This window comes from Setaria viridis, chromosome 9 (genome assembly GCF_005286985.2).
Source record: "Setaria viridis chromosome 9, Setaria_viridis_v4.0, whole genome shotgun sequence".
NCBI classification, from domain to species: domain Eukaryota; kingdom Viridiplantae; phylum Streptophyta; class Magnoliopsida; order Poales; family Poaceae; genus Setaria; species Setaria viridis.
In genome coordinates this window covers 55,048,158-55,074,979 of record NC_048271.2, presented here as the reverse complement: position 1 = coordinate 55,074,979, position 26,822 = coordinate 55,048,158, and the positions used below count along the sequence as shown (strand labels likewise).

The 26,822-nt window shown below is 44.7% G+C and overlaps 3 protein-coding genes across 3 annotated transcripts; 2 read left to right on the top strand and 1 right to left on the bottom strand.

Annotated features, from left to right (window-relative positions):
• The first annotated feature begins 8,895 nt into the window (after positions 1-8,895).
• On the top strand, positions 8,896-10,712 carry LOC117840062 (probable receptor-like protein kinase At5g24010). Its single transcript, XM_034720514.2, has one exon. It carries the CDS (start codon positions 8,999-9,001, stop codon positions 10,421-10,423), a length of 1,425 nt encoding a protein of 474 aa, XP_034576405.1. The 5' UTR covers positions 8,896-8,998; the 3' UTR covers positions 10,424-10,712.
• A 149-nt stretch (positions 10,713-10,861) lies between these two features.
• LOC117836857 (uncharacterized) lies at positions 10,862-17,203 on the top strand. The gene is made up of 2 exons (XM_034716374.2): positions 10,862-16,815; positions 16,951-17,203. The coding sequence occupies exons 1-2, from the start codon at positions 15,949-15,951 to the stop codon at positions 16,963-16,965; spliced, it is 882 nt and encodes a 293-aa protein (XP_034572265.2). The 5' UTR covers positions 10,862-15,948; the 3' UTR covers positions 16,966-17,203.
• A 5,084-nt stretch (positions 17,204-22,287) lies between these two features.
• Positions 22,288-25,211, bottom strand: LOC117839876 (uncharacterized). Its single transcript, XM_034720306.2, has 4 exons — positions 24,778-25,211; positions 23,684-23,945; positions 23,315-23,382; positions 22,288-22,997 (listed from the first exon to the last, which is right to left on the bottom strand). The coding sequence occupies exons 1-4, from the start codon at positions 25,051-25,053 to the stop codon at positions 22,767-22,769; spliced, it is 837 nt and encodes a 278-aa protein (XP_034576197.1). The 5' UTR covers positions 25,054-25,211; the 3' UTR covers positions 22,288-22,766.
• Positions 25,212-26,822: the final 1,611 nt, after the last annotated feature.

Below are 26,822 nucleotides of genomic sequence, written 5' to 3'. Positions count from 1 at the left end.
ATGTTCAGGCTACTTGAAGAAGCTTCAATTACCCGCTTGTGTAGGTAAGAAGCTAGGGAGTAGCAAGTTTCCATCATTAGGTTTGCAAGATGTAGTTCAGTTTCTTGTTTACTCCAAAATTCTAGGGTGCTAATACTTGCTTGCCGGCCAGCCTTTTGATCTTAGTTCTGCTCTAGCTCATATATCTTGAAATGTCTCTTTCATGCTATAGTGCAACATTTCAAGCCTGAATCTCTCTCTTTGCATTGATATATTAATCTGATAGAGTAGCTTAGCCGTTACACATGCTAGGACCTCTTATTGTATTGATCTACTCATGATAGTGTGAGTTCTTTCGATTTAGTCTCTGGCTACAGTGAAATAACTCGTACTTGTATGCATGTATATTTAGATTAATCCTTCTAGGTGCTATCTCGTGCATGTTTAGCATGTGGTTTTAGTAATGCAGTAGCAAGTTCTCATGTTGGCTAGTTAGTAAGCAGTTTGCTTGTATTTGGAGGGTTTCATCGACCACAAAAATTAATATGGTAATCTGCATTCCATAGAAAAAATATGCTCTATCTGATTAATTTGAATATAGGTGTGGGAATCTGAAATTTCTGATTTGGCAATCTGCTTGTATTTGGGGTTTTCATTGACTACGCAAATTAATCTGGTAATCTTCAATCCATAGGAAAAAAATATGTTGCATCTGATTAATCTGCATACAGTTATGGGAATCTGCAATTTTTAAATAATTTGCTTGTATATGGGGGTTTCACTTACCACCTTAACTATCTGGTAATATACATTTCATAGAAATTAAATCTAAGTATCTTTGCAATCAGCATATATATTTGGTTAGATGGGTGGTGTTTTCTAGGTGTTTTGATTTTGATCCCTTTGTTTCCAATGGCTAGTTAGATTTAGCCCTTGAGTTAATGAACTTTTTTCCATCTGCACAATTCCTATGTCAATTTGCTAACATGTACATTGTCTCTAAGTAATTTGGGCCAGTAGCTCAATTTTTTTGATCTTTTAGATTGCTAATGATAATCATTTACTTTACTTATAATTTATTTTCTTTCTATTTTAGATGTATTCGGTATTCCCTTGTTGAAAAAGCTAGGTATCTTATCCTATATTTCATTTGTCTACTACATGCAACTTACTTGGATTTACTCATATTATATTAGCTAATGACATGTAACTTGCATGGGTCTCACATGTAACTTGGATTTAAAAAAGTAATTTCAAAGTTTCAATAATTTTTGGAACACAGTTCGTGTTTTATTCATACGTGGAACACCTGTTTTTTGTCTTCTATATACAGCTTATTTTTTGTCCATGTCATTAATGTGATCAAATATATTTTTCTATGAAATTTTATTTGGCTCTAGATGCTTTCTTGTAGCTAAGTTTTACTTCATCAAAAGTAGTGTTGTAGAATTGGATACATAGGCCTCATTGTTTTCTAGAAGTGGATATCTTGAGTTCTTTTTTATGTGGGTGTTTGCACTTTGCACCTAATAACTTCTGTTCTGTCATCTATGTGTTACATTGTTGCGTTTGAACATGCTATATGTACAGCCAGTGTTGATTACATCATTAACTGACATGGAAATTCATCTTTCACTATTATTCTGCTAGCCTTGTGTTGATTACTTCATTTGATTACATCACTTGCAGATCAACTGATGTTCATGGATCAACTGCTAGTGGCTGTTTTTACCTCCTTGTTCGTGTCATGGTCTTTACTCTTTAGCTGTTATATGGTTATTATTCTTATCTAAATCTTAGTTTTTTTTCATACGGATTCTATCATTTAGTTTCAGTTACATGGTTATGTTACTTTTATTACACTAGGAAATTATATGTAAATTTCATCTTCCTGACACGTAATTTATGTGTTCTTCAACTTATATTCTAACTCTATATTTCATCATTTGCACCCAAATTAATATACATTCTTCTGGCAATTTCGCATGTACAAGCCGGAGGAACCTACTATTTAATTTACTATACATTTGTATAGCGTTTTCTTTTCTTTCTTTCACTTCCTAGTTCTTCAATGCACTTTCTTTCTTTTCTTTTTCCGAATTGTTTAGTAAAATAGTGGTTATTTTTAATCTGACCTATTCTTGTTTATATTTTCAGGCTTCTGCTCTGCTTTTTTCAACCATGTTGCAGTTTGCAATTAAATGTTCCAAGGGACAACAATTGTGTTCAATTTATTACTGGATTGTACTTAGAGTATATTTGCACTATTATCATATGTCTAGTCATCCATGACATCTGACATGTTGTATTATTATAGAGTAATAATTCTTTTATTACATTAATTTATTGAGTGTAAATTTCATTGATCTTTGGATGTAAAAGATTATCTGTCTATTTTGTTTTAGTATGTATAGTCTGCAGCTTCTCACTTATATTCAAACTTATTCTATTAATCTAGAATTCATAGAAAGATATCTAACATAATCTGTTTATTTGTAGTTCTTTGTTTATATTATCTGAATCATTTGCTTCATTTTTTGTTATCTTGGGGTTTCCACTGACCACCAAAAATAAATCTGTTTATTTGAGATCTATAGAAATTTATTTGAGTAATTTGTTTCATATGTTTCTATCTATCCATGTTGTTATATGGAATCTGTTTGTTAAATATCTGAATCATGTGTTCCATTTTATGTTATCAGAGGTTTCCACTTACCACCCAAAAATAATATGTTTATTTCAGAACTATAGTAAATTATTTGAATAATTTATTCTATATATTTCCATCTTATTAATCTGAATCATTTGTTTCGTATGTTGCTATCTAGGATGTGTAATTCTAGATTCCTTAGCACATATCTGAGGCTTAGCCTATACAAGCTGATTTTTAAAGTTTTTCCCTCAATTACCAAATATGGTTTTTACATGTGGTTGTTTGTTCATTTATCATACTACATTTCTTAAATATGTCTTAATATGTATAGGTTACCTTCTGATAAGTATATGAATCTTTCTTGTTTATTCTAATACCACTGTGTTCATTATGTTATGTTCTTATTAATTTATTCTATATTCTATATTCATTCTTATAATATGCCAGTGTCTCCTCGCCTGCGCTCGCCACTGCTCACGCCTGCCCTCGCCTTTGCTTGCCAGAGCCCAGGGTAAACGACGACCGCCCCACGACCTTATCCTTTCCCCGGTCGCCAGCTTCCTCTCTACCTCCTTTTTCTTCCTTTCTTCTTTCTCCTCGAGATAGAAACGAGCTGAGCGAGCCATTCTACCCGTCGGCCAAATCCACCCCTTTTCCTTCACCAAAACCAAATCACCACCGCCCATAGCTAGTTCACCTCCCCAGTTCCCTCCTCAACCCCTCCTTGCCCGCCGCCATGTACCCAATCACCGGGGCTTGAAGTCCTAGTGTCGCCATTGCCGCCACCTGCACAAGTTCCACCTCACCGTCGAACCACCCCTTCCCGGGCTCCTCTCCTCCAACCAACAACCAAAATCAATCCGCGGTGAGCTCCTGGTCATGATGCACCTGTAGTTTGTTGGGGATAGGCTAGTTGTTGCGCTCAATTTCGAGCTCGCCGCTGGAGTGCCGCCGCCGCTAGCCGCGGGGTAGGCTAGGGCTAGGGTTCTGGGGCAAGAAGTAGGGGGACGAGGTGCGCTACGGTGAGGGCAAGGCGCCAGGGAAGTCATCTGGGTGGGAAAGCACACCACCGCGCTGGCGCCGGTGCGCCACCGCCACCGGCCGTGTGCATGCCCGAGGTTGAAGAAGGGGCGGGGTGCTATGTGCAAAGCAAATATAAGCTTAGGGGGTCATGTGTAAAGTGTTTGGGTTTAAGTGTTGAGGTGGAAAACTTCAAGGGGCTTAAGTGTAAGATCTAGGGGCTGTAGTGGAAAAAGGGCGGATCTGCTCTTAAAGTTTATTTCCGAGGGCGTTCATGCAAAAGTGCTTTTTCCTTTTTCGTGTTTAGTTTTTTTGAAATGGGCTGAAAATTTGGAAATCCATAGAAAATTGTCAAAAAATGCTAAAAATTCAAAGTAAAGTCTGTTAGGTCTCTGATGAACTGTTTCACCTAGGAAAAATACCTATTATGGTGAGCCATATGTTTCTGATGCTCAATAAAATGCATGTTGTTTAATCCCCTTTTATTGGAATAAATAGCTCTGCTGTTCATAAAATCTTGATAAATTCTCATTAATATAGATTAGTGGTGAAAACTATTATGATAAGTTTATATCACCAAATTGCTCACAGAACTCCAGTTACAATTCATTCTTCATATCTGCCATGTCACAATGTTTGATTTTTATTAAATTCTGTGTTAGTCCAATCGTGTTGAAATTTTTACGGTAAATTTTCTAGGTAATGAGAAAGCTCCTTTAAGTCAGGCATGTTCATATAACAACAGTGGCTTCCTGAACATTTATTCATGTTGAAAGCTAGTTTATTTATTCAAGTTACTTGCTGCTAGAATTTATCGACCTAAAATTTTTTTTATGTTCTTTATCAGTAGCATATTCCTCCCTGAATTGGTTGCTAGCAAAGTCATTATGATTACTTGCACATGTCCTTTGTTTAACCTCTAGCATGTTGCCACCATAGTTTATTCCTAAACATATTTCTTTTTGGTAGATAATATTATATTTATATACTCTACTTGATCTTTGAACCATGTATGATTGAGTTGCTGCACTCTTTAAACTTGAGGTTATGCATGTGTCAGCGCCTTTCAATCAACTCATACATATGCATTGCCATGTAGATAACCCATTAGTCGACAATCTTTATGAATTGATCGCCACGTCCGAGAGTGAGCAGCCCGAAGCCTCTCAAGTTGAAGCGCCACAAGACCTGAACCAAAGTTTAGAAGAGCCCAAGGCTAGTTTCGAAGGCAAGCACAGCAGCATGACCACTAATTTCAAAACTATACAATGTTATTACTTACGTAATTTACTTTTTATGCATTAAGTTCTTAGGAGTTGAATGAAAACTTAGTTGCATGATCCCTAGAACTCCCATGTTCAAATACTAGTATGTGCAGGTCGATAGAAATGCCATGCTTAATTAAGATGGTAGAAATTGAGTGATTGTCTATCACTCGCGAGATGTAGGTCATGTTCTAGTTATGGTTAAAACGGAAAGAATGGTGAAAACGAGAAAGGTTGGAGACCGGGCGGAGATAGAAATGGTGTTGGTTGTGCTCTGCCTGTGTCGATTAAGACCCGTTCGTTGTTAGCACTATTGATCAAGTTTGAATTGTACTATCTACATACCGGAAGTAAGAGGTAGTTGAAACCGGTTAAACCTAGTACCATATTGCGCGATAGTAGCTTGACTTTGGTCATGTTTCCTATTCGTGTGCTAGTTAGAAACTCACGTCTGACCCGGGGAGGTACCGATGGGGATTAGTACTCGAGGGTCGCAGGGTGGCTCAAATGTTGTCGCTCTCTAAGGGAACTGTTTGCCATATGCGGCTCGACAGTGCATGCATATGTCGTGTGTCTAGGTCTACCTTGCAAGGTTATAAAATTGGATCGATTCGTTGCCGCTCTCAGTTAAGAGAACCTTGATCACTAAGTCGCATCGTAGTAAGAAGTGGAATGAAAGGAGATGTGAATGATGATGATATGTTATATGTTGATGATATCCTTTGTTGATTAATCTTGTATACCATGCTTGCTCTAGATGTTTATGCAAACCTAGTTGGTACTTGTTACTTTTTAAACTTGAGCTAAAATATTGAAAGTAAGGATCCACTCTTAGTTGCTTTCTAGCAAAACAAACCTCTCAGCCAAAACCCTTGCATACTAGGAGTCAGCTAAGTATATACCATAGTCGGGTAAGTCTTGCTGAGTATTAGGTGCTAGCGAAGAAACCTTTCTTGAAATGAGTGCTAGTCTATCTTAGGTTGGCCATCCTTTACCTGACTGGTGGTTGGTTGAGTGGCTCCCGACCTCACCTAGGCGGTCTGGTGTTGGATGACATGTTGTCGGGCTACTCATGTCGTCATATATCTTCATTTGAGCTTTACCATTTTAGTCTTCCGCTGTGTTTTATTTAAAAAACTCTGGTTTGTAATCTATCTAGTTACTTTGAACTCCGTTTGTAAATTAATTTGTGTACCCTATGTTTGTAAACTGAAATGCCATGTTGTATTATCTGCGCTCGCCTTCGTGTGAGACTTGTTGCATATTGTTTCGATCGAGATATTCAGTGGCTGAATCGGGCTTGACCTGACAGACTGTCAGATTACACCATTTTAAGTGCGTATTGATCGGAATAACTATTAAGAGGATGGTTAGCACACTTAAGCCAGTTTAATTTAGGCGAATCTGCCACAGATCTATTTGGTTCCATTTTGTTTGCCTTCCAATCTGTAGGAGCAATTTGATTCTATTTTGTCAGGATTATGATCTGTAGGATCAGTTGGTTCTATTTTTCTTGACTTTTGATCTGTAATAATGATGCTTGTTACAATATGCTAGTTCAAGGCTCTTCATGTCCTGTTACAAATGTGCCTAGTACTGATACTTTTTAATATTATTCTGTCCTAAATCTCTATTTTTGATAGTTAATCTGTAAGATTAAATCATATTTTAATTATAGCCGATGGATCCAAATCAAAGGGTCTAAAAATAGAGTGTTGGGTCAATTCCAAACACTTGATTTTCTAGAAGAAAAAAATCAGGTGTTTTGTTGGACCCTATCGCTCGAGCACCAGGTCCTCTTGAAACACCCGAGCATGAAGTAGACAAGCCCAAAAAGAAACTTCGCGTGACAATGACAAGCACGATATGTTAATCAAAAGCACTGCCATCATGCTACATTTATTGGAGCACCGTCTTCACAATCTTGGCTCCGTTATGCTCCCGGCGACATGATGAGTGACACGACAGTGAGTTGCTCGACCTCCTGAGCCGCTCCAGGGGTGACGACCTGCGCTGCCACCAGCGAGCCTCCTCCCCGCTGCCACCCCTGGCTCCAGTGGTGGCAGGCTCCGAGCCACAGTAGCAGGCCCTAGCACCCCATACCTCCCTCCCCCTCTACTTCCATGGTTTTTGGTGCTTCTTTTTTCGTGGTGGCCGATCTCCTCCATTGGCGATGTGCTAGCTTGGAGATGTGGCCAGCCGCTAGATCTAGTCACTCCGGGTGTCGATCTGGCTGCTCGCCCCAAAATGCGCGAGGCGTCCCTCTCGCTGTAGGGCGGAGCCCCCTCGCCTCGCTCTTGTGACATGCTATGTTTCCCTTCTTCCAACCACTGTTGGATGTGACTCCAAGAGCCGAACGAGAATGAATACCACATAGAAGAGTCAAGACCGGGCTCCCTGATAGAGTGTCCACCCCCTCCCTCCTCGCACTGCTGCGCGCTTCGGTGGGAGGGGCTTCATGGCCATCGCCAGCAACCACCGGCACATCAACGTGTCGTGCCTGCTTGCAGATGCTGTCAGGCACCGGATCTAGGCCCATGGAGTCTCGATCTGGCCACTTGGCGCCGCCACCCCTTCCTTCTCACGTCGTCCTCCTCCCTCTACAGTCGACCTTTTCCGCTTATTTGTGATAGTGCGGCTGCTCCTTGGTCGATAGGAGGGGGTTCGTGGCCACCATTGGCTACTGCCAGTGCGCCGGCGTGTCGTGTCGGCATGCTGGCCATGGAGCTGGGTCTGCGGCGCCCTGCATCCTCTGGCATCCCAAGCTTGCCCCTTCGCTGTTCCGGGGGCTCATCCTGGTGGATGCCTTCACCCGTGCGACGCTGATTGAGCGCATGTGGCCGCGCTACGAGAGTGCTGTGCTCGGCATGCGGGGGGATGCCTTGCACCTTTGTGCGGCCTCGGCAAGGATCCTAGCCTCTGTACCACCTCCTATGGCTATGCTGTCGAACGTTGTGCAGCGAGAGCACCGCGCCCAGTGCGCGGGGAGGTGCTCCACCTCTGCACAACCTGACGAGGGTCTATGCCTTCCTCCATCAGCATCTGCATCTCTCTTTAGTCACCGGTTCTTTGCCTACTATTCTTGGTTTGTAGCTGCCTCTAAGGTTTGGCAAGTTTCATCCACTTGTTCCTACATCGTCCTCCTCCTCTATGCTCGGGTTGCTCGTGACTGCTAACTTCAGTGATCTCCCCCTAGGGCATCCTTCCCCCAGCGTGCGTTGATGGTCGCTTGTATGGTGTGGCAACTTGAGAAGTTGTTCCTCCAACGGCTTTATGCCGGTGGTCGAGGCCAACCAAAGCGAATTGGATGTCTTCGTGTGCAGGATTGCATCATGGTGATACTTACCGGCCAATCAGGTGCTTGGTGATTACTAGTGTTTCCTTGAGTAGGGTTGATTTCACTAGTGTTCATTTGTGTCGGGTGTGTGTGCTGCGATGTAATCCTTTGTGGTTCCCTTTCTTTTCTGCCAATATGTATCCTGATCACCGCCCCTCACTTTTGGGTGAGAGGCGAATGCTTGATTTTATAAACCTACTTTGATGGAATGAGATTTGTTCAGATGGGCCTTGCACCCGTTGATTCTAAAAAAAATCCGGCGACATGAGGCATAGTTGATAAGGGGAATGGAACAAAGTTTGGATGTTTTGCTGTCGTTTTTTCGAGCTCACTTAAGCATGTTTTTACAAATAACAAGCATATTGATATGAGGCCAAAACATTTCTCAATACCTCGTGCTTACCAGAAAGCAAACAAAAAGATGGCAATGAAGTTGTTGGGCCGAATCATGTTCTCATAGTACTTCCCATCCAGCCCACCACAAACCTGGACGCTAAGAAGAAAAACTTAGGGCCCAACAAAAAAAGCGGCCATGCTACTGACCGACGCGTCGAAGACGAGACCAAACCGAAACCACCGGCACGGCCACGACGCGTAGGGCCCCGCCACCGCCACGGCACCACCCCACCCGAGAGCGAGTCGTCTCTCCCAGCTCGACGCGCTCTGAATTAATCAACACCATTTCCCCCTCCCCCAACTCAACAAATCGCCGCCCAAATCCACCACCTCCCCGTCCCCGCCGCCATGGTTCCCCCACCAACCCCTCGCCGCATCGCCGTGCTCCTCCTCGGCTTCCTTTGCTCCGCCGCCGCCGTCGCCGCCGCGCGGTACGCCCCGGCGGACAACCACCTCCTCGCGTGCGGCGCGGAGGCCCCGGCCCTCCTCCCCGACGGCCGCCGCTTCGTCCCGGACTCCGGCTGCGCTTCCACCCGCCTCCGCTCCCCCGCCGCGACCCTCGCCTCCGCCGCTCCGCCCGGCTCCCCGCCGCCGCCTTCCCCTCTCCATGCCTCCGCGCGGGTCTTCTCCTGCCGCGCTTCCTACGACCTCGCCGTCCGCCGCCGCGGGCACCACATCCTCCGCCTCCACTTCTACCCCTTCGGCCCCGCCCTCTCCGTGTCTCGCTTCCACGTCGGTGCCGGGGGGTTACTCCTCCTCCACAACTTCACGGCCTCGTCCCCCGTCGTGAAGGAGTTCGTCCTCCCCGTGGACACCGACATCCTCGTCCTCACCTTCGTCCCCGAGTCTGACTCGACCGCCTTCATCAACGCCATCGAGCTCGTCTCTGCGCCCGAGGAGCTCGTCGGCGACATTGGCACCCTCGTGACATCCGGTGGCGCCGCTCAGATCGACGGGTTGTCGTCTCAGGTGTTTGAAACTCTTTATAGGATCACCGTCGCCGGCCGTAAGGTCACGCCGTTCAATGACACACTGTGGCGGACATGGGTTAACGATGGGAAATTCCTCGTCAACACCGACTCTACCAACTACAAGGTATGGTCGTTCAGTGGCCGGATTGCTTATCCCAAGGGTAGCAGGCAGATGACCCGGGAACTGGCTCCCGACAATGTCTACAGCTCTGCGAGATCAGTGAGGCCAGGGGCCAATTTGACCTGGGTTTTTCCCGTGCCTGCTGGCAGCCGGTACCTGGTGCGCATGCACTTCTGTGACATTGTTAGCAAGGCGCTGTATCAGCTCTACTTCAATATCTACGTCAATGGCAATCTTGCAGTCAAGGATTTCGATCTCTCCAGCACCACCGGATTCTTGGCCTATCCTTATTACATTGACTTTATTGTCGACGTGGAGGATGAGGGGATGCTGAAATTGGCCATCGGTGGCTTGAAGCAAAGCCGGTCTGATGAAGTAAGCGGTATCCTTAATGCGCTGGAGATAATGAGGATGAACAAGACAAGTGGCGGTATGGATGGGAACTTCCCAATTGCGCTAGACACGGAGTATGGGGTGAGTAAGGGGATTGGGGAATTCGCCCGCTCCCTGCTTTGTGGTTTCATCTTTGCTGGGTTGTTTGTGGCTTTGGTCATGCTGGTGCTGAGGTTGAGGACCGAGCTGAGGAATAATAGTACAGCTTGGTCTTGGAAACCAATGGACTCCGGTGAAGGGAAATTGGCTAAAGCATATCAGCTTGTGCCCAGTAAAACAGATTATTGAATGGTATGAGCTTAGCATCTTTGAGGAGTGGCAAACTACAGCTGCTGTATGTATCTAATCGCGTAATACTTCTATTTCAGTTGTAAGTATTGTAGTTTTAGTTTTACTTCTTCTTTTTTAACTCTTTCATGCTTGAACTTTGGGTTGTCTGTTGCTCTGCTAATGGAGGACATGCTCACTGTATTGTAAAAGTATTTTACCTCAAATGTGTCTGTATTGCTACCACCTCACTTGTTCAGTTCATTTCCTGAAATATGTTTGAATGGATGCTTGTGATACCCATTGTAAATTTGCTGTTGTGGATTCGTGGTGTTGTTGTCTAATACTATACCTGTGCTCTTAGGACAATTACTCAGGGATACAATTAGTTTCCGGCTTTCGTTGGGGACATAGAACAATAAAAATAAGTCAAATAACTGCAAAAAGCAAAAGCCCATCATACCATTATAGCTTGATTTATAGCTCTTGCTGTTTTCTGCTTCTATGGGTTTTGTTTCACTTTATTCTCTTTTGATTATTAGTTTGGTATTCATCTATGAATCATTCTAGACTCTAACAATCACTGAATTCTGGATGCACTAGTACAATCTTGCCGTGCAAAATCCATCTGATGAGTTGTATATCTTGCTGCTTGGTGGGTTTGATCCTGCTAGCTTTACCATAGGTACCTTGGGATGCTGAGGCTCGGGAACCTAAGGCCTAGTACTTGGTTGTAGGCATGTCATTTGGTGGCGGCTACTCTCTTGATTTGCAACTAGTTTTGAACATGCACTTCTTATCTTAAGATCAACCCAATGTGACATAACAATATGGGAGAAACTTGATACGATTTTACGGCATACACATTGTGGGGTCTAGGGAAGGGAATTTTTAGGCATCCATGCCCTTTCCTTTTTTTCCCCTTACCATATAATTGCTCTGATACTGTATTTTACCATCCGGATAAGAAATAAATAAGAAGAAAGTTAGCCTCCTATAGTTCCATGATTATAAATTACCTCTACTTTGCTGACGTAGCACTTATGTAATTGTTGGGCAGTTGGCTCCCTGTTCTCACCTATCAATCAAGCTACTGTACCTCCTCCATCCTGAGGAGCTTGTGTTTAATAAAAAGTTCCAACTGCTACACAAGCTTTCCTTTCCATTTCCATATCTGTTTTCCCTATATGATTCGATGTCCTGACATTTTATTTTTATAAACTAAAAGGAGCTATTTTGTGATAATATTACCATCGTAGGCTGCCTGACTCTGGTTCCGGTGCATTAATGGTTTAAAGAAGTATTTGTTGTGTCATGATGCCCTTCCTTTCAAATATGGCAATAGCTGAGCAAATTTTATTCTATCAAGTGAATAAGTGATTCTACCTTTCTACTCCATCCGAGTTTAGAATTTACATTACATGTTTTTTTCTATCAAGTTCTGGAATGCTTTGCAATATGTCCCTGAAGATTTAGTTTTATTTGGGTTGGATGACAAAATGCTGTCCATGGATATTTAATTTACTATTTGATGAATACCTGCCCATTGATGTGATAAAACTGTATCCGTAGAGCTTTCTGTTCCCTTTACGATGTGAGTGCATTTGCTTATTATTTTTTCATCAGAATCTGTCTGTGGTTCTGTGCTGTTCACGTATTTTGTTTTTTGGCTCTTGTAGAATTTTTTTTATTGTTAAACTAGACAGCGTGCATGTATGATTTGCGTTTTTCAAACTCCAGAAAATCAAAATAGTCATTAACCGATAGTTATATAGTTCCATATTCTTTACTGATTTTTTTATTATGAATTTGTATTATTGTCTTGTTCATGCAGTTGTTAACATTTTGTTGAATCCAAAAAACCATATATCTGATTAATTGAAGCATTCTCTTGTTGGTTTTTATTGTTCTTTCCTCATTTGATAGGTAATTACATCTTTGAAATATATGCATGTCACCCTCGTCCCTCATACCTCATACATATAGTAGCAATCCCAAATACAAATTGGATCAGCCCAAGTAAACGTGACTGGTCCGTTGTGCTCAACTAGCCTGACCCCTTAGCCATGACCCATTGTCATGATCATGTGATAGTGGTGTACATGTTGCAGTTTTAATGTCATAAAGAACCTAACCTGCTTAGGAAAGGGATTTTTAATGGCATATGCTACCAGAACATTCTTTAGAACATACTGTCTGTGTCACAGCTGAGCTGAGCTCATGTATCATGTTTATTTGGATGGTTCTACTGATCAAGGTTAAACCTAACTGGAACGTTAACTTCTTGCATGAACAGGAAATCCTGGCTCTGCGTGGTACCAATATAGCCAGTTTGAACTGTATTCTAAATTGAAATTGGAGCACACCTTTTTAGAAAGGAAAAGGATTTTGGAAGAATTATTTTATTCTGATCCATCGTGCAAGATGATATTGAATAATTGACTGCACTATCATGTAGGATTGCAGTTACGCTTAGGCATGCAAGTCTTAGTTGTTTAATTGCTATCCACTAGATTTTACAAGCTACTAGGTCAGCCAGCATATGACTGGTGTTCCTTATTTCAAAGGAACACTTATAGCATGCTACACTTGCATGATCCATAGGTTTGTGTAGTTGTACCAGTTAACAACCATTAGTTGACAAAGCATGCTGATTACTAATGTCAACTTCAATCCTTTGTATTTTGAGAAGAGCAGGAAACGAAGCAGGAACCCTGCCATACCATTTTCAAACACCTAATTATTTTAACTAGAAATCAATAAAACGGTCAAGACCTTTCAGTTACCTTCTGATAACCAGCTAGAGACAATATTGATATATGTTCTGGTTTTGACTTTGCCCGTCTGGTTTGCACTGGGACATTTATTTAGTGAAGGGTAAGCTGACTTGAATTTTGTTTCCTATTCCACTCATGTTTTTTCCTAGCGCACTTTAATGTCTTGAATTTGCAACTATTGTCAAAACAATACAATTCCTACTTTACATGTTGAGAACCATACTAAAATACTCCTTTTCCGGCCTAGTTAAGTAAGCAATAATTAGTTTCTTGATTGTAAATGAAATGTCTGTAATGATTTAGCTTTTATCTAAAAAGGGATGCCAGCATCAGTTCAATGTATGTGCATTCTTGGGGCCATATATACTTGTTGATATTATGATGCAAAGTGCTTTGAGTAAAGAGATGGGCATATCACAACTCCTAGAAAGCTATAACCTTGTGGGGGCAACATGTACCCCAGTGTTCCCCAAAAGGATTACCAGAATGCGCCATGTTCAAATGTATGATCGGCTCTTACTTATGTGCACCTGCTGTCTAATGCTGATATCAAGTTTTGGGAACAAGATCTGTGGTAATATCCAGTGTAGGGCAGTGGGCACATTTCTTGCCCACCTTGCTCCGCTTCTTTTACCACCTGTGCCACCACAAAACTTGCACAGCTGTTCCTACTTTTTTTCGACTCTCTTTTTTATTTAATGACTACGTTGTGAGCCTCTCGATTTTTCTGGCGTTCATGTTCTTATACAAAAGGCTCTATTATGTTGGAGCACAAAATGGCATCATTGTTGAATCATGGTGCACTTTGGCCTTGTTAGATGCTTTTCGCAACAGAAAGTGCCCCAGAAAATTTCAGAGGAGAAATCTCTTTGTTCTGAAAAATAGGAGGAGAATACACCTTTTTCTATTTGTGATCACTATGCCCGACCATTTGTAAAAAGAGAAAATGTGGCACCCCAAAAAGTTCTGAACGGTTCTTTTTCACTAGCGCGCCACAGTTGAGGTTCTTTTCCGAGTGGCTGTGGCCCATAGAATTGTTATCCTTCCTTTTAACAGCTGAGCTGCCTATTCTCTGCACCATGCAGAATAAAATCAGCATGGCCATTTGCTTTCCAAAGCATGAAAAGTCAGGCATGTACGTCAATTGCTTCAAGAGGTAACGTACATGATCGAACTACATCACGTATACTTTTATGTCTTTTTGACATTTTGAATGCTTTTCATCTGCTTTATTTTTCCCATCTGCTGATGTCTTTCTGGACATTATAGCTTATACTCTTTATATCCTGACCTCCTGGAAGTTCTTTTCCTCATAATCGGATGGCAGCCGCTCTCCTACCCTCACTCCCAGCTGCATCTACACCCCCTCGCCCCCCTCCCATATGCAACTAAATTACCGCATAACCTTGTGCCCATGATCACTGATGGTGCTGTCTGGAATCTGAGCCATGTCTACTGCAAACATGGCAATTTTCATTGCCAAACATGAAGTATCAAATGATGTTCGTATACGACTTCAAGGCGCAATATACATCTTCATACTACATCAGATCTATTTTTTAAGCCTCATTTTCATCTATTTAAGTAACTCTCGTCTCCTTTATTTTGTTTTCTCGTACCCATTTGCTATGGCTTAATGAACATTGCTCTTTCTAGCAAGTAGCAAGCTTCTTAATACTGTAGTTTTTCAGTATTCATGTTCTTTTCCCCTAAACTGCACTTTGGGCGGCAGCGGCAGCAGCAGCACTCCCACTTGTACAATTCTACTCCCACATGCATGTAAACTATACTAGTATAACACTTAATCATGATCAGTAGCGATGTCGTCTAGGATCGTAGCATGTAACCAGCATCGAGACTGAACCTGTCGCTGGCAGCAGAACCCAAGCCGAGACAGAACCGCACGAGTGGAACCTGAGCCTCAAACAGAGAGCTGGTGTGTCTTGGTGTCGTTGCCGTGAGATGGTTTACACAGACAGTCTCCCTTGTTCAAGGGTCTCAAAACCTTTTTCGCTTGTTGGACCATGCCCGTGATCTTGATCCTTGAACCGTATTCTATCACTACTAACCATCATCATAATCCAAGCCAAATCCTGGTTCCCTCTCTCATGGCCTGACACACGTCCGTCCCCTGCTTGATGCCGCATGCTTGGCCCCAATCCGAGATTGGACAAGGCGACATGATGAGAGCAAAGCATTGTTCGTGGATAGATGCCCAAAACTTTGCCAGCAACTTGTGCGGATCTGCAACGTGAGGAGAGAGGACCACGCCTCCTGTTCACGCGTAGCACTAGCAGAGGAGCAGGGCAGCAGCTGCTCGTCTCGTGTCCTCTCCCCTAAATTGGATCTCAACCACCGGACTAACCCCTGGACTCGTGGATTTGTTTGAGCTTCTTCCCTTGGCGACATAAGTTTGTCCTTTGACAAGTTCGGGCATTGATTTAGGGGTGCCGGATTGGATTGGATGTTGGGATGTTTGCCATTTTGCCTAATCTGCTACAAAATGACGTGCCAACGTTGGCCTCGTAGACACTTTTGAATAGGAGTAGCATGATCCACTGGGATGATTGGGTAGCTCCTGAATATAAATGCACCATGTACTTTGTATGCTTGTATTTGTCGAAAATTCGTCCGCGTACAGCGACCCCAACATCAAAACCCGATACGTTTCTCACGGGACAAGACTTTGAATCCATGCTGCAATGACAGCGATAAGCGTAAACGAAAAAAATAAAATAAAATCGCAGTGGAAGGCGCCACGGGGGCAACATGGACATTGCGCCAGACGACAGTACGCCACAGCCCACAAGGACGAGCCGCCTATATCTATCTGTGCGTGCCGAGATGGGCCTGCCCTCAGCGCACGCATTGCCCACCCCATCGCCGCGTGCTCTGGTAACTCGCGCACGACGCCCGGCCGCGCTCATGGAAGTCGCCTCGCTGCAGCACCTCGGCGACAGCTTCTCCCGAAGCTGGCTCAAGCGCGGCGCGCAGGCGGCGCCGCCGCCGTTCGACGCCGACCTCGGCCATTCCTTCGGCAGCTCCAGGTCCTTCATCGACATGGACCCCGCCGAGCTCTTCTCCATGCGGTGGACCACCACGGCGCCGCCGCCGGAGACCGACTTCGAGTTCGGCTTGCCCGGGGGCGGCGGCGGGAGCAGTGACCCGCCGTCCCCGGTGCTGGTCAGCGCCAGCCAGATCATCCGTGACGGCCGCCTCCTCCCCAGCGAGCCCGTCTCCCGCCGCTCCGGTGCCCAACAACATCACGGGGACCGCGTCGCCGACCTGCCCAGCGCGCCGCGGTACCACTCGGCCCAGAGCACGCCGGCCTCGCTGAGCTCGTGCTCCAGCGGGAGGAGCGGCGTCGCCGGCGGCAAGAACGCCTCCGCCAGGCCGCCGCCGCTCTTCGCCGCCGGGAGGCGCGGCCGGCCGTCGTCGTGGAAGATACTGGTGCAGTACCTCCGGTTCCTGATGCCGCTGTACCGGAAGGTGAGGGCGCTGCGGCGGTTCTCGGCGCCGAGGCCCAGGGTCGCGCCGGCGAGCCCGGCGCGCGCGTCCACGTCGAGCATGGAGTGGTGCCACGGCAATGCCGACACGGCCGTCCGCGACGCCATCCTATACTGCAAGAAGTCCAGCGTATGTCCATGACTGCACCTATACCGAACCAAATCGAACAAGAAAGCATTCGCACCCGCACACGCTGCACGTTCAGACATTGATGATCAACCACTGTGCTCTCTTGCTGACACCGTTTCTGCATAAAATTTTCAGGGACAAGATTTATAACACCGCAAGAACACATCATCGCACACATGAACTTGATGTGAATCCACGAGAGGGTCTCCGAGACATGCTGTGCTGTGTCATCTCAGCTCAAGTTCTTTGTTTGTATCCCCCGACATGATGTTGTGGCACCTGGCTATACCCAGACAGAATTACACAGTGTATTTTAACCGTTGTGTGAATGACTATCGTGTACAGTTTAATCAATAGACGGTCTCGCTCGATCCCTTTCACGTCTCCATCCGTTGGCTCCTTCGGCTTCTAGTCTTTGATCGGCTCTTGGTTCGTCCATGGAGTTCAACTCTTTCTTTTCTTGCCTCGTACTGGTGGGGCCATTCCGGCCATTGATTTGGAGAAGGAACAACACAGATTACGGCGACTGAAAGCATCTCATTTGCTGGCTCAAATTATGCGCTTTCTTTATTAGAAAATAAAAGGAACAATTGGGCATAATCGCATCCTGTTCCCTGTTGTAACCTAATCCGCGGAAGCATTATTGTACCAGCAGCTCCCGGCAAAGAAATCATCAATTTTTATGCTGTTGACCTAGGACTCGTTTAGCACCGTTGTGTTTGGCGCCTCTGATCAGTCCGGACAGAAAAAAATGAAACAATATGTGAACCGTTAATTGGATGTGTTTTGTCGGTCCAACAAAATTAATGTTGAACAGAGACTGTTATGTTGTCTGCGAGGGTCCTTCTCCTTCGATTCTGAAGTCTGAACAGCGCTGACAACCCCTTACAAATTTGGACAGTAAACTAATGCTGAAATGTGTCTCCATCTCGATAATATGCAGAACTGCAGAAGGAGGAATCATACTCGTTTACAAACGCTCAAGATTGACCAGTAACCACGCATAATCATGCGTCATATGCACTTAGAAAATCATTCACAGACTTGGTCTGAAACAAAGAGATTTTTTTTCAGATTCCAACAAAGCTTCCGTACCAAGTATTTCCCAGCAGGCAGAGTTCTATGGATGCGCCATTCGGAAGAGGCATTTGCCTCTAAGAAATGCTGGAAGCCGGTGTTGGGGGGTTGCTCATTTTCCCACCAACCGGAGGGAAACGGAAGCGATGAATACAATTATTTACGTCTTGTCCCTGTCGAATTACACGAGAATGTCTCAAAGGAGAGAGACTACGTTCGACGCCCGGGAGCCGGCGTCAGCAGCGTGAACAGTGCAAGAAAGCAACGCCACGGACGCCATCTCCATCACCTCCTCTCGATCTACCTTGTCAAATGACACCGCATGATAAACAATCCGGCGCGCACGCATGTAATCTCTCTTCTCTTTTAACTCTTTGTTAAGCAGAGACCGTGTCTTAAAGCATGCGTGGACGAAAGGGACTCGGGGAGAATTATTAACACCACGGATCGGATCGGATCATGGCCGTCCTCGATCGCATGCGTGCAAAATCATTTGTGTTGTGATGGGTCACCACACCAGTCTCGCACACCTGCGTTCGATCCACCTGACCTCCTGCACAGTGTACCACATGCAGTAGCAACAGAGCTTTGCACGCCGAGAGTTTCAAATTCGAACGAACGAACTGGTCCAGGCGATGCGATCGCCGATCGGCGTAAGGAAATCTGATAATGGCGGGCCTTGGTGTTCGCCAATCGGCGGAGGAAATCTTCCTGGACGCGACATGTGTCGCATGTGTGGGCGCGCGGCGTGCATGCGGCGGGGGCCTACATGCGCGGGCGTTGGGGCGGCGCCGGGACAGGCGGTGTCGTCGCTGGCGCGGACATGTACGGGGACGCCGGTGGACGGACGTGCCCTGCCCGGGCCCCGGTGAGAGAAAGCCACAGCCACCTGCGCGGCCCCGCCCGTCGCGTCGTGCCTTGCTCCAGTCGCAAGGCAGTGGCCAGCGGGGAACGAACGATGATGCCCTGCCCTAACCGCCGACTCTGATGGACGTCCCGAAGGCGCTCCGCAACAGCTGCCCCTGCTGGTGGTAACTGGTAAGCGTCGTCGTGCCTGCGGCTTCCTAGAAACTCACCAAGAGTCTCGCTCGATCACAATTCACAGCTAGCGTAGGAGAGGTAGGAGCCCACGCAACTGCTTCTAGCTAGCTGGGTGGCTGATAAAGTGTCGAGACGTATGTTAGGTGATTCTTATACTGTCATCCAGTGCACAGCTACTCGATCCTACCTTAGTTCATCCGATTCTGCAGTCGTTCTTTCAGCTGTCACTGACAGATGATCGACGACAATCCATGGCGTTCCATTCATCCATGCTGGTGCTGGCGATCAAAGATCGATTTACACATGATGGCGTGCCCTGTTGAGCGACGGAGACCTTCAGCTAGCTCCCGGATAACCCACACTTGCTAGACGTTCTACCTCTAGTCGTCCTCCGCTGCTAATCTGCTCGCTAGTCGCCAAGCGAGGTGCCGCAAGCTGGTTCGAGCTCCCATCATGGCCTCCGGCCGACCGCCCCGGTCCGTGACACGGCGGTGGTCGCCGTCAGTCCCACGTGAAGGCCACATTGCCAGGAATGGCGACGTTCCCGGAGACGTTGCGTTGCGCGCGGCGGGAGAAGGTGACAGAGGAGGCGCGATTTCGTGCGGCGGAGGGTGCGCGCGGCCTCCGTCGCTGCAGCTGCGCGCCAACGGGCTGCCCGATCTGCGTGCCGGGCTGTAGCTGCGCGCGGACAAGCCGGGCTTTAAATGCAGCCTTGGCGCCGCCCGCCCATGTCCATCTCGCCGCTCCGGATCCGGCCCTCCAACAACGATGGGGCGCCAGCTTCCCTCCAATTCGAATGACCTCAGGCCTCAACGGTTTGTTCGTGTACGGCTCACCAGTTACAGGAGTTTCCGTTTACGGCTTCAAGATGTTGTCCCCTCCAAACTTATACTCCCTCCATTTCAAATTATACGTCGTTTTGACTTTTCTAGATTCATAAATATCCATTTCAAATTATACGTCGTTTTGACTTTTCTAGATTCATAGATATTTTGTATGCATTTAGAGTCTAGACATATACTGTATTTATGCACCTAAAAAAATCAAAACGATCTACAATTTGGAACGGAAGGAGTACAGGAAATGACGATGAATCTTACGTTTCTTGTTCCAAAAAAACCTTCATGTATGAACTTCTCTTTTCTTTTGCAAAACACAGTACAGACGTAGACGCTCACAAACACGCACGCACACTCGTCCCCTACGAATATACGCACGCAACCCTACCCTTATGAGCATTTTTGAGAGACTGAGTCGGCAGATCCTCGAGATTGACGAAATCACCACTAGTGCCTCCCTATCGACGGGCACGTCGCCTACCACTAAAAGCACAGCACCGGTTAAATCCTGAAATAAATCTAGAAAAATGTGAGCATCAGTATCGAATCGAGAACTCAAATCTTAATAAGAAAGTTCCACCACAAGAAACCTTAACAATTGAGCGTAGCTCAGTTGGCTCATGTATGAACTTCTAGACCTATGTGGTGACTATCAATCTCAATCTGAAGATATATCTACCAATTCTTATTAGACATTCATATGTGTAAGCATGCAGTTTTTGTGTTTATGTGGTGATTTCATACATTTCTAGAAAATAAAAGTGTATCTCCAACATCCATCAGTGCGCCGTGCGCCAGATTCTTTTCCTTCTATGATTTCACAAGTATCCCTAACGGTAAAAGTATATTTTTATATACACACTCGTGGAACGTTATTTTTTCATATGTAAAACATAGTTCCCCTACTTAGGGGCAGATCTAGGGAACGGGTAGGGGGCTAGAGCCCCCTCCCCATGTGCGCACAATAGAGCCCCATAAGATCTTTCTTTATCCTTTTTGATAGCTCCGCGTTTGCCACTGCCTCGGTCTGTTTTATGGATCTCTCCTTCCCCTTTCCTTGATCTCCCTTCACCTTAACTAATTCAATTTCTTTTAGAAAAAAATCGTGGAACATTTTAACCTCATGTTCCAAGTGTAAAAAATAATATTTTACAAGTTAAAAAATATTATATCACTGGTGGTAAATGTAGGTGGCATGATTGCTAATCTCCACCCTTCGTCGACGGAAACCCTGCTGCATCGAATCTGTTGTTTTAATGTGCACAAAATTTTCAAGTGGGTGGCTAAAGTAGGAGAGAAAAATTATTATTTAGTACGGGAAGATGATTCAATTTCTTTCCCTTAGCCTTGATTTTTTTGTCTCTTCGTATGATCGAGTGGTAACTTTCATTAATTATTTGATTTTTTGGGGTAAATGAAGGAATTGAATAATCTTTCGGCGTTAAAAAGGAAATTTCTTCAAAGTAGAATGGGCCAAAACGCTCTAACGGCCCATACTCAATCTTGCTGGAGTTGGGCTGGGTTAAAATGAAGCAGTTCATTACCTGTCATCATCATCATGATCTCAGCCCACGCACGCAGTCAAAGTTCTAACCACGCACACAAGTCAAAGCGTGTACGTGCCAGCAGCAGGCGGCGTCGCTGTTTCGCTGCCGGCTGCCCCCTTGGACGGTTGACGCAACGCAACGCGCGCAGCGTCTGCGGCCAGCTCAAACGGCAGGACCAGCTCCCCCACAAGAAACCAAGGCCGCGAGCCACAAACCAGGCAACATCTAATCCACTCCAGGCATCCAACCGCTAGCTGGATGGAAGACCGGAGAGCAGGCTCAAAATCAGGGGCTCTTCAACATTCCTCGGACGGCTTCTAGAGAACTTTGAGATCATCTTATCAGCGTTCCAAGTTGCAACCCAGCTCAAGACAGCCTACTCCGACCAGCAAAAGGCCGCACGTAAACCACACTCTCCGACTCCGAGAGCGCCGTCGAAAGGCTAGCTAGCTTAGCTAATCATAGAGGCCGGAGCATGTGATCGCCACTGACATTTTTAAAAAACAGCAGCATGCGCACCTCCTCCTCCCAACAGAAACCACGGCACGACGAAACCCTCCCGGGAATGGATGGACACTGCATGGAGGGATGCTCACAGCTCAGCCTAGTTGCGAACACAATCTGACACTAATCCAGTAGCACCAATCAATAATCCGTAAAGCGGTGACCCCTTACCGCAGCCACACACGCGAGCTCCAAAAGATGGTCTCCACGATCCAACGAATATTATGGTCAGAGTTTTAAAGGAGCTCTAAAGGAGGCCTAATCAAACACTCCAACTAAACTATGAGCAACTAACACCACTATCAACACTCTGCAATGACACCGCTATAAAAGGGCCACTGGTCAGCGTGCTTCTGCAACGCCAAGAACAAGCACACAACAAAGCTAGGGAGATCATCACAAACCCAAAAGCGCAGCTGCGGAGCTGAGTCTTTGCCTTCTCCTCCACCTAGTCACTGACACAAGGAAGATGACCAGCCATGCAGCAGCAGCCGCCGCGGCCTCCTCCGCGGCTCCATGGAGAAGCGGTGGAGGAAGCGCAAGGCACATGCCAAGGCGCGGGCAGATCAAGGCGAGGATAGCGTCGGCTGCGGTGCAGTCCGTCGCATCGGTGCTTCTGAAAGCCATCCACGGCAGCCACATCCTGGTCAGGAACCCTTTCTGATGGGGATGTATCTGGCCTACTGGGAAACATGTCATACTAGCAACAGTTTCCAGCACGAACTCTTTTTTATCAAAGTGTGAGCGTCAGAGAGTAGTAGTAGTAGTCACTCTAGATGAATTGAAAGAAATGCTAAATGTGCATGTCTTCTTCTGTATATGAACAAAATTCAGTCATATTATCCGTGTTTGTAAACATATCAATATCATCTACAGGCTTCACCCAGTTAATTACATTCTAAGGGTTGGTGGGTTCCTATACACCCATTCTGACAGTTCTATGTCATTTTGGACCATCGCCCGCCTCTCGTGAAAAGTTCGTTGTCCTTGTAGAGGGCTTCGCGCCTGCTGAGACCATGGCCTTGAACCAATTGCCCTGGAACCAAGGGGTGCTTCGTTTCTGATTAGTAGTTGGGGTTTCTGCTTTATCTTGGTTATTTTGACCCAAGCCTGTTGTAAGTTTATTATACGCTGCCTTGCTGGCATTGACGATATCTGATTTAGCTTGCCTGAACTGCAAAACACATAGTAAAGCAGAATCATGTGAATGATCAGGAAGAATTTAACATAATAGCTGATCAACTATAAATTGCATCAGTGAAATCGGCTAGCAGCATCACTGTATTGACTAGCTAAAGAAATTGCGATTAGTGGTTCGTCGGAAAAAATTGTGATTGGTATCCAAATAAGAAATGGTGTGAGGAGTTCGATCCTGACTTGAAGGACAAATTGAACTTTGATATGATAAGAAATAAAGATAAAAGCACGCACTCATTTCCTATTGAGTAAACAGAAAATGAATGCCAAGCAGCAACAGTTTATATAATTTACCTGCAGAGCTGTATTCTCAGCAACAACATTAGCTGTATAACCAGCATTTGCAAAACGATTAACCCAACCTTCAAGATAACAAAGTTAAAAGTTAGCCAAAGTGAAAAAACGCATGTTTACAGATGAGAAATTGGCACTTTGAAACTAGCAGAGGTACAGGAAGGCCTCTGCATAGTGCCCCAGGAAAATACCATGATATGGACTTTTTTCATTTTTTTAACTCAAATAAAAATAATGGACTGTACGTAATGATGACATTTAAAAACCACATGAAGATTATATAATTCATAACCTATCTTAGTTTAACTTACAAATGGAAGGCGAGGATATTTCAGTTACAAATAAACTGTTTCTAAAAAGAACCTGTACCTGGAATTTTACGAGCGCCAAGCTTTTCGCAGAATTCATTAGTGAAGTGATTGCAGTTTCTTGACAGGAAATCATACGAGAATCCAGGCCATTCACAGCTTAACTGGATCAAGATCTGCTTTACTTCCGAGTTTGAGAAGGTTGTTACTCCCAGAACAATGCTCTCACGGTATGTGTACATGGAGTTCTGGCCGACTGGGCAGGAGAACACTCCAGTATCACAATAACGAAACCCATATGACCACTCTTCTTCTCCATAGACCTGCAGGCAAAAGTTCCCATTAAATTATCAGTGTAATCCACAAAACAAGCCTTCCTTGATGGTAGAGGGCACTAGGTTTCAACTACACTTTAACAAGTTGCGTAGCAAAAAAAAAACATCCCAAATCAAAATGTCAGACCTACTCGTGTTCAATCTAATCAGAATCAGCATACTTTCCATACTTCTTAAAAGGGTACATACGTCATGTTACACAAACTATTCCACTCCCCCTGGACTAGTTTTGTACAATGCTCCTTACCTCATCTTTGGTAAATCCTCGTGAATTTGAATGACGGAATAGCCATTAGTGTCCCTCAAGTTTAACTGAAGGCACAATTAAGTCCTTTTTTTTCGAACACAGGCACACAATTTAGTCCATGAGGTTTTCAGTTTGTCCATCTTGGCTGTTTGAAGTACTCTCTAGTCCCACATCTTGACAAGTAAACTTCACAATGGCAAGGACATTTTGCATATTGTTGGTACAGAGTTGTGGAGCAAATTGAGCCTCTGATGAAACTTCAGGGACAATAATGGCTATTGCACCAATTTCAATATTCAGACTTTTATGAAAAACCTTTTTACTGAAGATTAACCCAATGGATAGCTTGTGGTAAAAAAAGAAAATAAAATTACGGGTAAAGTTTAGTTTGTTGCAAAAAAAAGTAATTAACGGCAGAAGTTTAGTAGATCCCCTTATTAGTACCAAATCAATCTAACAATGGAATCACCAACTAGTCGATTCGAACTAGACCGCTTCTCGCATATTGCATCTAGTGGGCTTTGCCCGATCTAGCAGGGAAGGACGGCTACGGAGCAGGGTCTGGGGGCTCACCTGGACGGCGCTGTGGAAGATGCCGCCGACGCCGATGCCGTCCTTGAAGAAGCGGTTGATCATGCGGATGGTTTTGTCGGTCTTCTCGTAGCCGGTCTTGGTGATCTCGTACACATGGAGCACCACCTCCCTGCCGCTGCTGGTGGAGGCGGAGCTCATCTCGCCGGCGTCCTCCCGCTCCCCCGATGGACCCGACCCCGTCGCAGCGCGCGCAAGGGCCATCGCTTCTGCGGCGAGTCTGTGCGACTCGGACCCACTATTATATGGGCCCGTCATCAGGAACGGGCTAAGCCTCGCTCGGGCCGGTATACCTGTTGGGCTGGCATAAAATTAAAATTCACAGCCCATGGAAAAAGCCCGTTCGGGCGTGTTTGTACATTTGGCAGCCCAATATCACGCGCTTCCCGGACGCCCGGCGCCAGATGCTAAGGTGGAATGCTCGGTAGTAATGGATGTGATTAGCATGGGAATCATAAGAATATATTTCGATCTAGCATTAACATCAAGAATCGATCAACGAGAGAAACGGCAGGCTAGTGGTGAAAATGCTCAGCTCAGTGGTGAAAATGCTAGTGGTGAAAGTGGCGTTTCGAAACCGTTTTCACGCCTAAAAGAAACATCAGAAAGGAGAAACAGTAATGATGGACTCGTGCGTCATGTACTGTGCCAAGTGTTATGAGGATGACCCGTTACGCCGAGTCTCGATCATTTCTTCCATCAGGATGCAAAACCAGCATAGGGAAATGGTGCGGGTGCTTAATTTAATATTCGTTTTTAAAAAAAATGTAGTGGAAGTGCACGGCACGCACATTTTTTTAAATAGTAAAAATATATTTATATTTATAAAGTCTAGTTAATAATAATTTTATGTTTATACCCGCAAAAAAATAATTTTATGTTTATAGAAAAATAATATATTTTAAAAAATATGTACATCAGATTATGGGTAGCTATTGAGTTGCATGCACCAAACTAATGAGAAAAGGTGGGCAATTCACTTATACTCCAACAATAGCTTTACGGTGATACAATATATGTCACAAGTAGTATGTAATTTTATACACGGTGACATGCAAAAATAACATTACAACTGGTCTACATTTGGCTAAAGAATTTTCTTGAAAGCAAAGGTGTTTATTAAACCACAGGCATTGCACGTGAATAATCTACATTCTGAACAGTGTACCTTCGAAAAAGAAATGACTTAGAAGTACAAGAACAACAATATAAAGGAACAAAACTCCCTTCAATAATTGTTCATCTTATCTCATCGCTTAGAATTTTTAGACAATAGTTCAGGCTACCACCAGATAATCCACAGCAACAGCTCAAAATTCTTCTACCGTTGCTAAAACTACGACCACTTTGTTCTCCCATCTCTTTGAAAACAAAGAAAGTCAGAAAAGATTGAAAAGGAATAAATGAAAAACAAAAGCAATTGGAAATCAAAGTTCGAAGCAACATTATGTGATCTTTCCATATGTCACATGCTCAGAATGAAAGAAATAATAATTCTCCATCCAAATGGCTCACATAAGAACAGTTTCCTGATACATTTAAAGCGTAATATGAAGTTTACACTAAATGGAATTTCAATGGCCAACCCAAAAAATTGGATTCCAGCTTTGTACTTCTAGAGTGCAAGTTAAAAAAATGTGAAGTTTTATGGAAGGCCTAGCGAACTGATGAGTGCAATGACACAGTGGTTACCCTTCTGCAAGACCACTTGATATCAGTTTGTAAACAAAAACAATTCAAGTCATTATAGTTATGTTGAACCATAGATCAAGTTGGTTTCCTATCGACCACAAAGCAAGTATCAATGCGTTGATTTGATCATATTTTTCACCAATCGTGAAGCAACAATCAAATGAGTATATGCAGAAGATAGAGCTTTATCAACAATGACTTCTCACTCTGTTTTGTTAAGCACTCCTAGAAGGCATGACGAGATTTATCACAACAACAACTATCACACTTCAAATTAAGTGTCACATCAAATTCTTACAAACAGGCATGCATCGTATCGGCGACCACCTAGCAGA

Excerpts from the sequence above, each read along its gene's own strand:
- LOC117840062 (XM_034720514.2), top strand. The coding sequence starts at position 8,999 with ATGGTTCCCCCACCAACCCCTCGCCGCATCGCCGTGCTCCTCCTCGGC.
- LOC117836857 (XM_034716374.2), top strand. The coding sequence starts at position 15,949 with ATGGACATTGCGCCAGACGACAGTACGCCACAGCCCACAAGGACGAGC.
- LOC117839876 (XM_034720306.2), bottom strand. The coding sequence starts at position 25,053 with ATGACGGGCCCATATAATAGTGGGTCCGAGTCGCACAGACTCGCCGCA. Across the intron at positions 23,946-24,777 it reads TCTTCCACAGCGCCGTCCAG|GTCTATGGAGAAGAAGAGTG; the intron begins GTGAGCCCCCAG and ends TTTTGCCTGCAG. Across the intron at positions 22,998-23,314 it reads CTGAGAATACAGCTCTGCAG|TTCAGGCAAGCTAAATCAGA; the intron begins GTAAATTATATA and ends TGTGTTTTGCAG.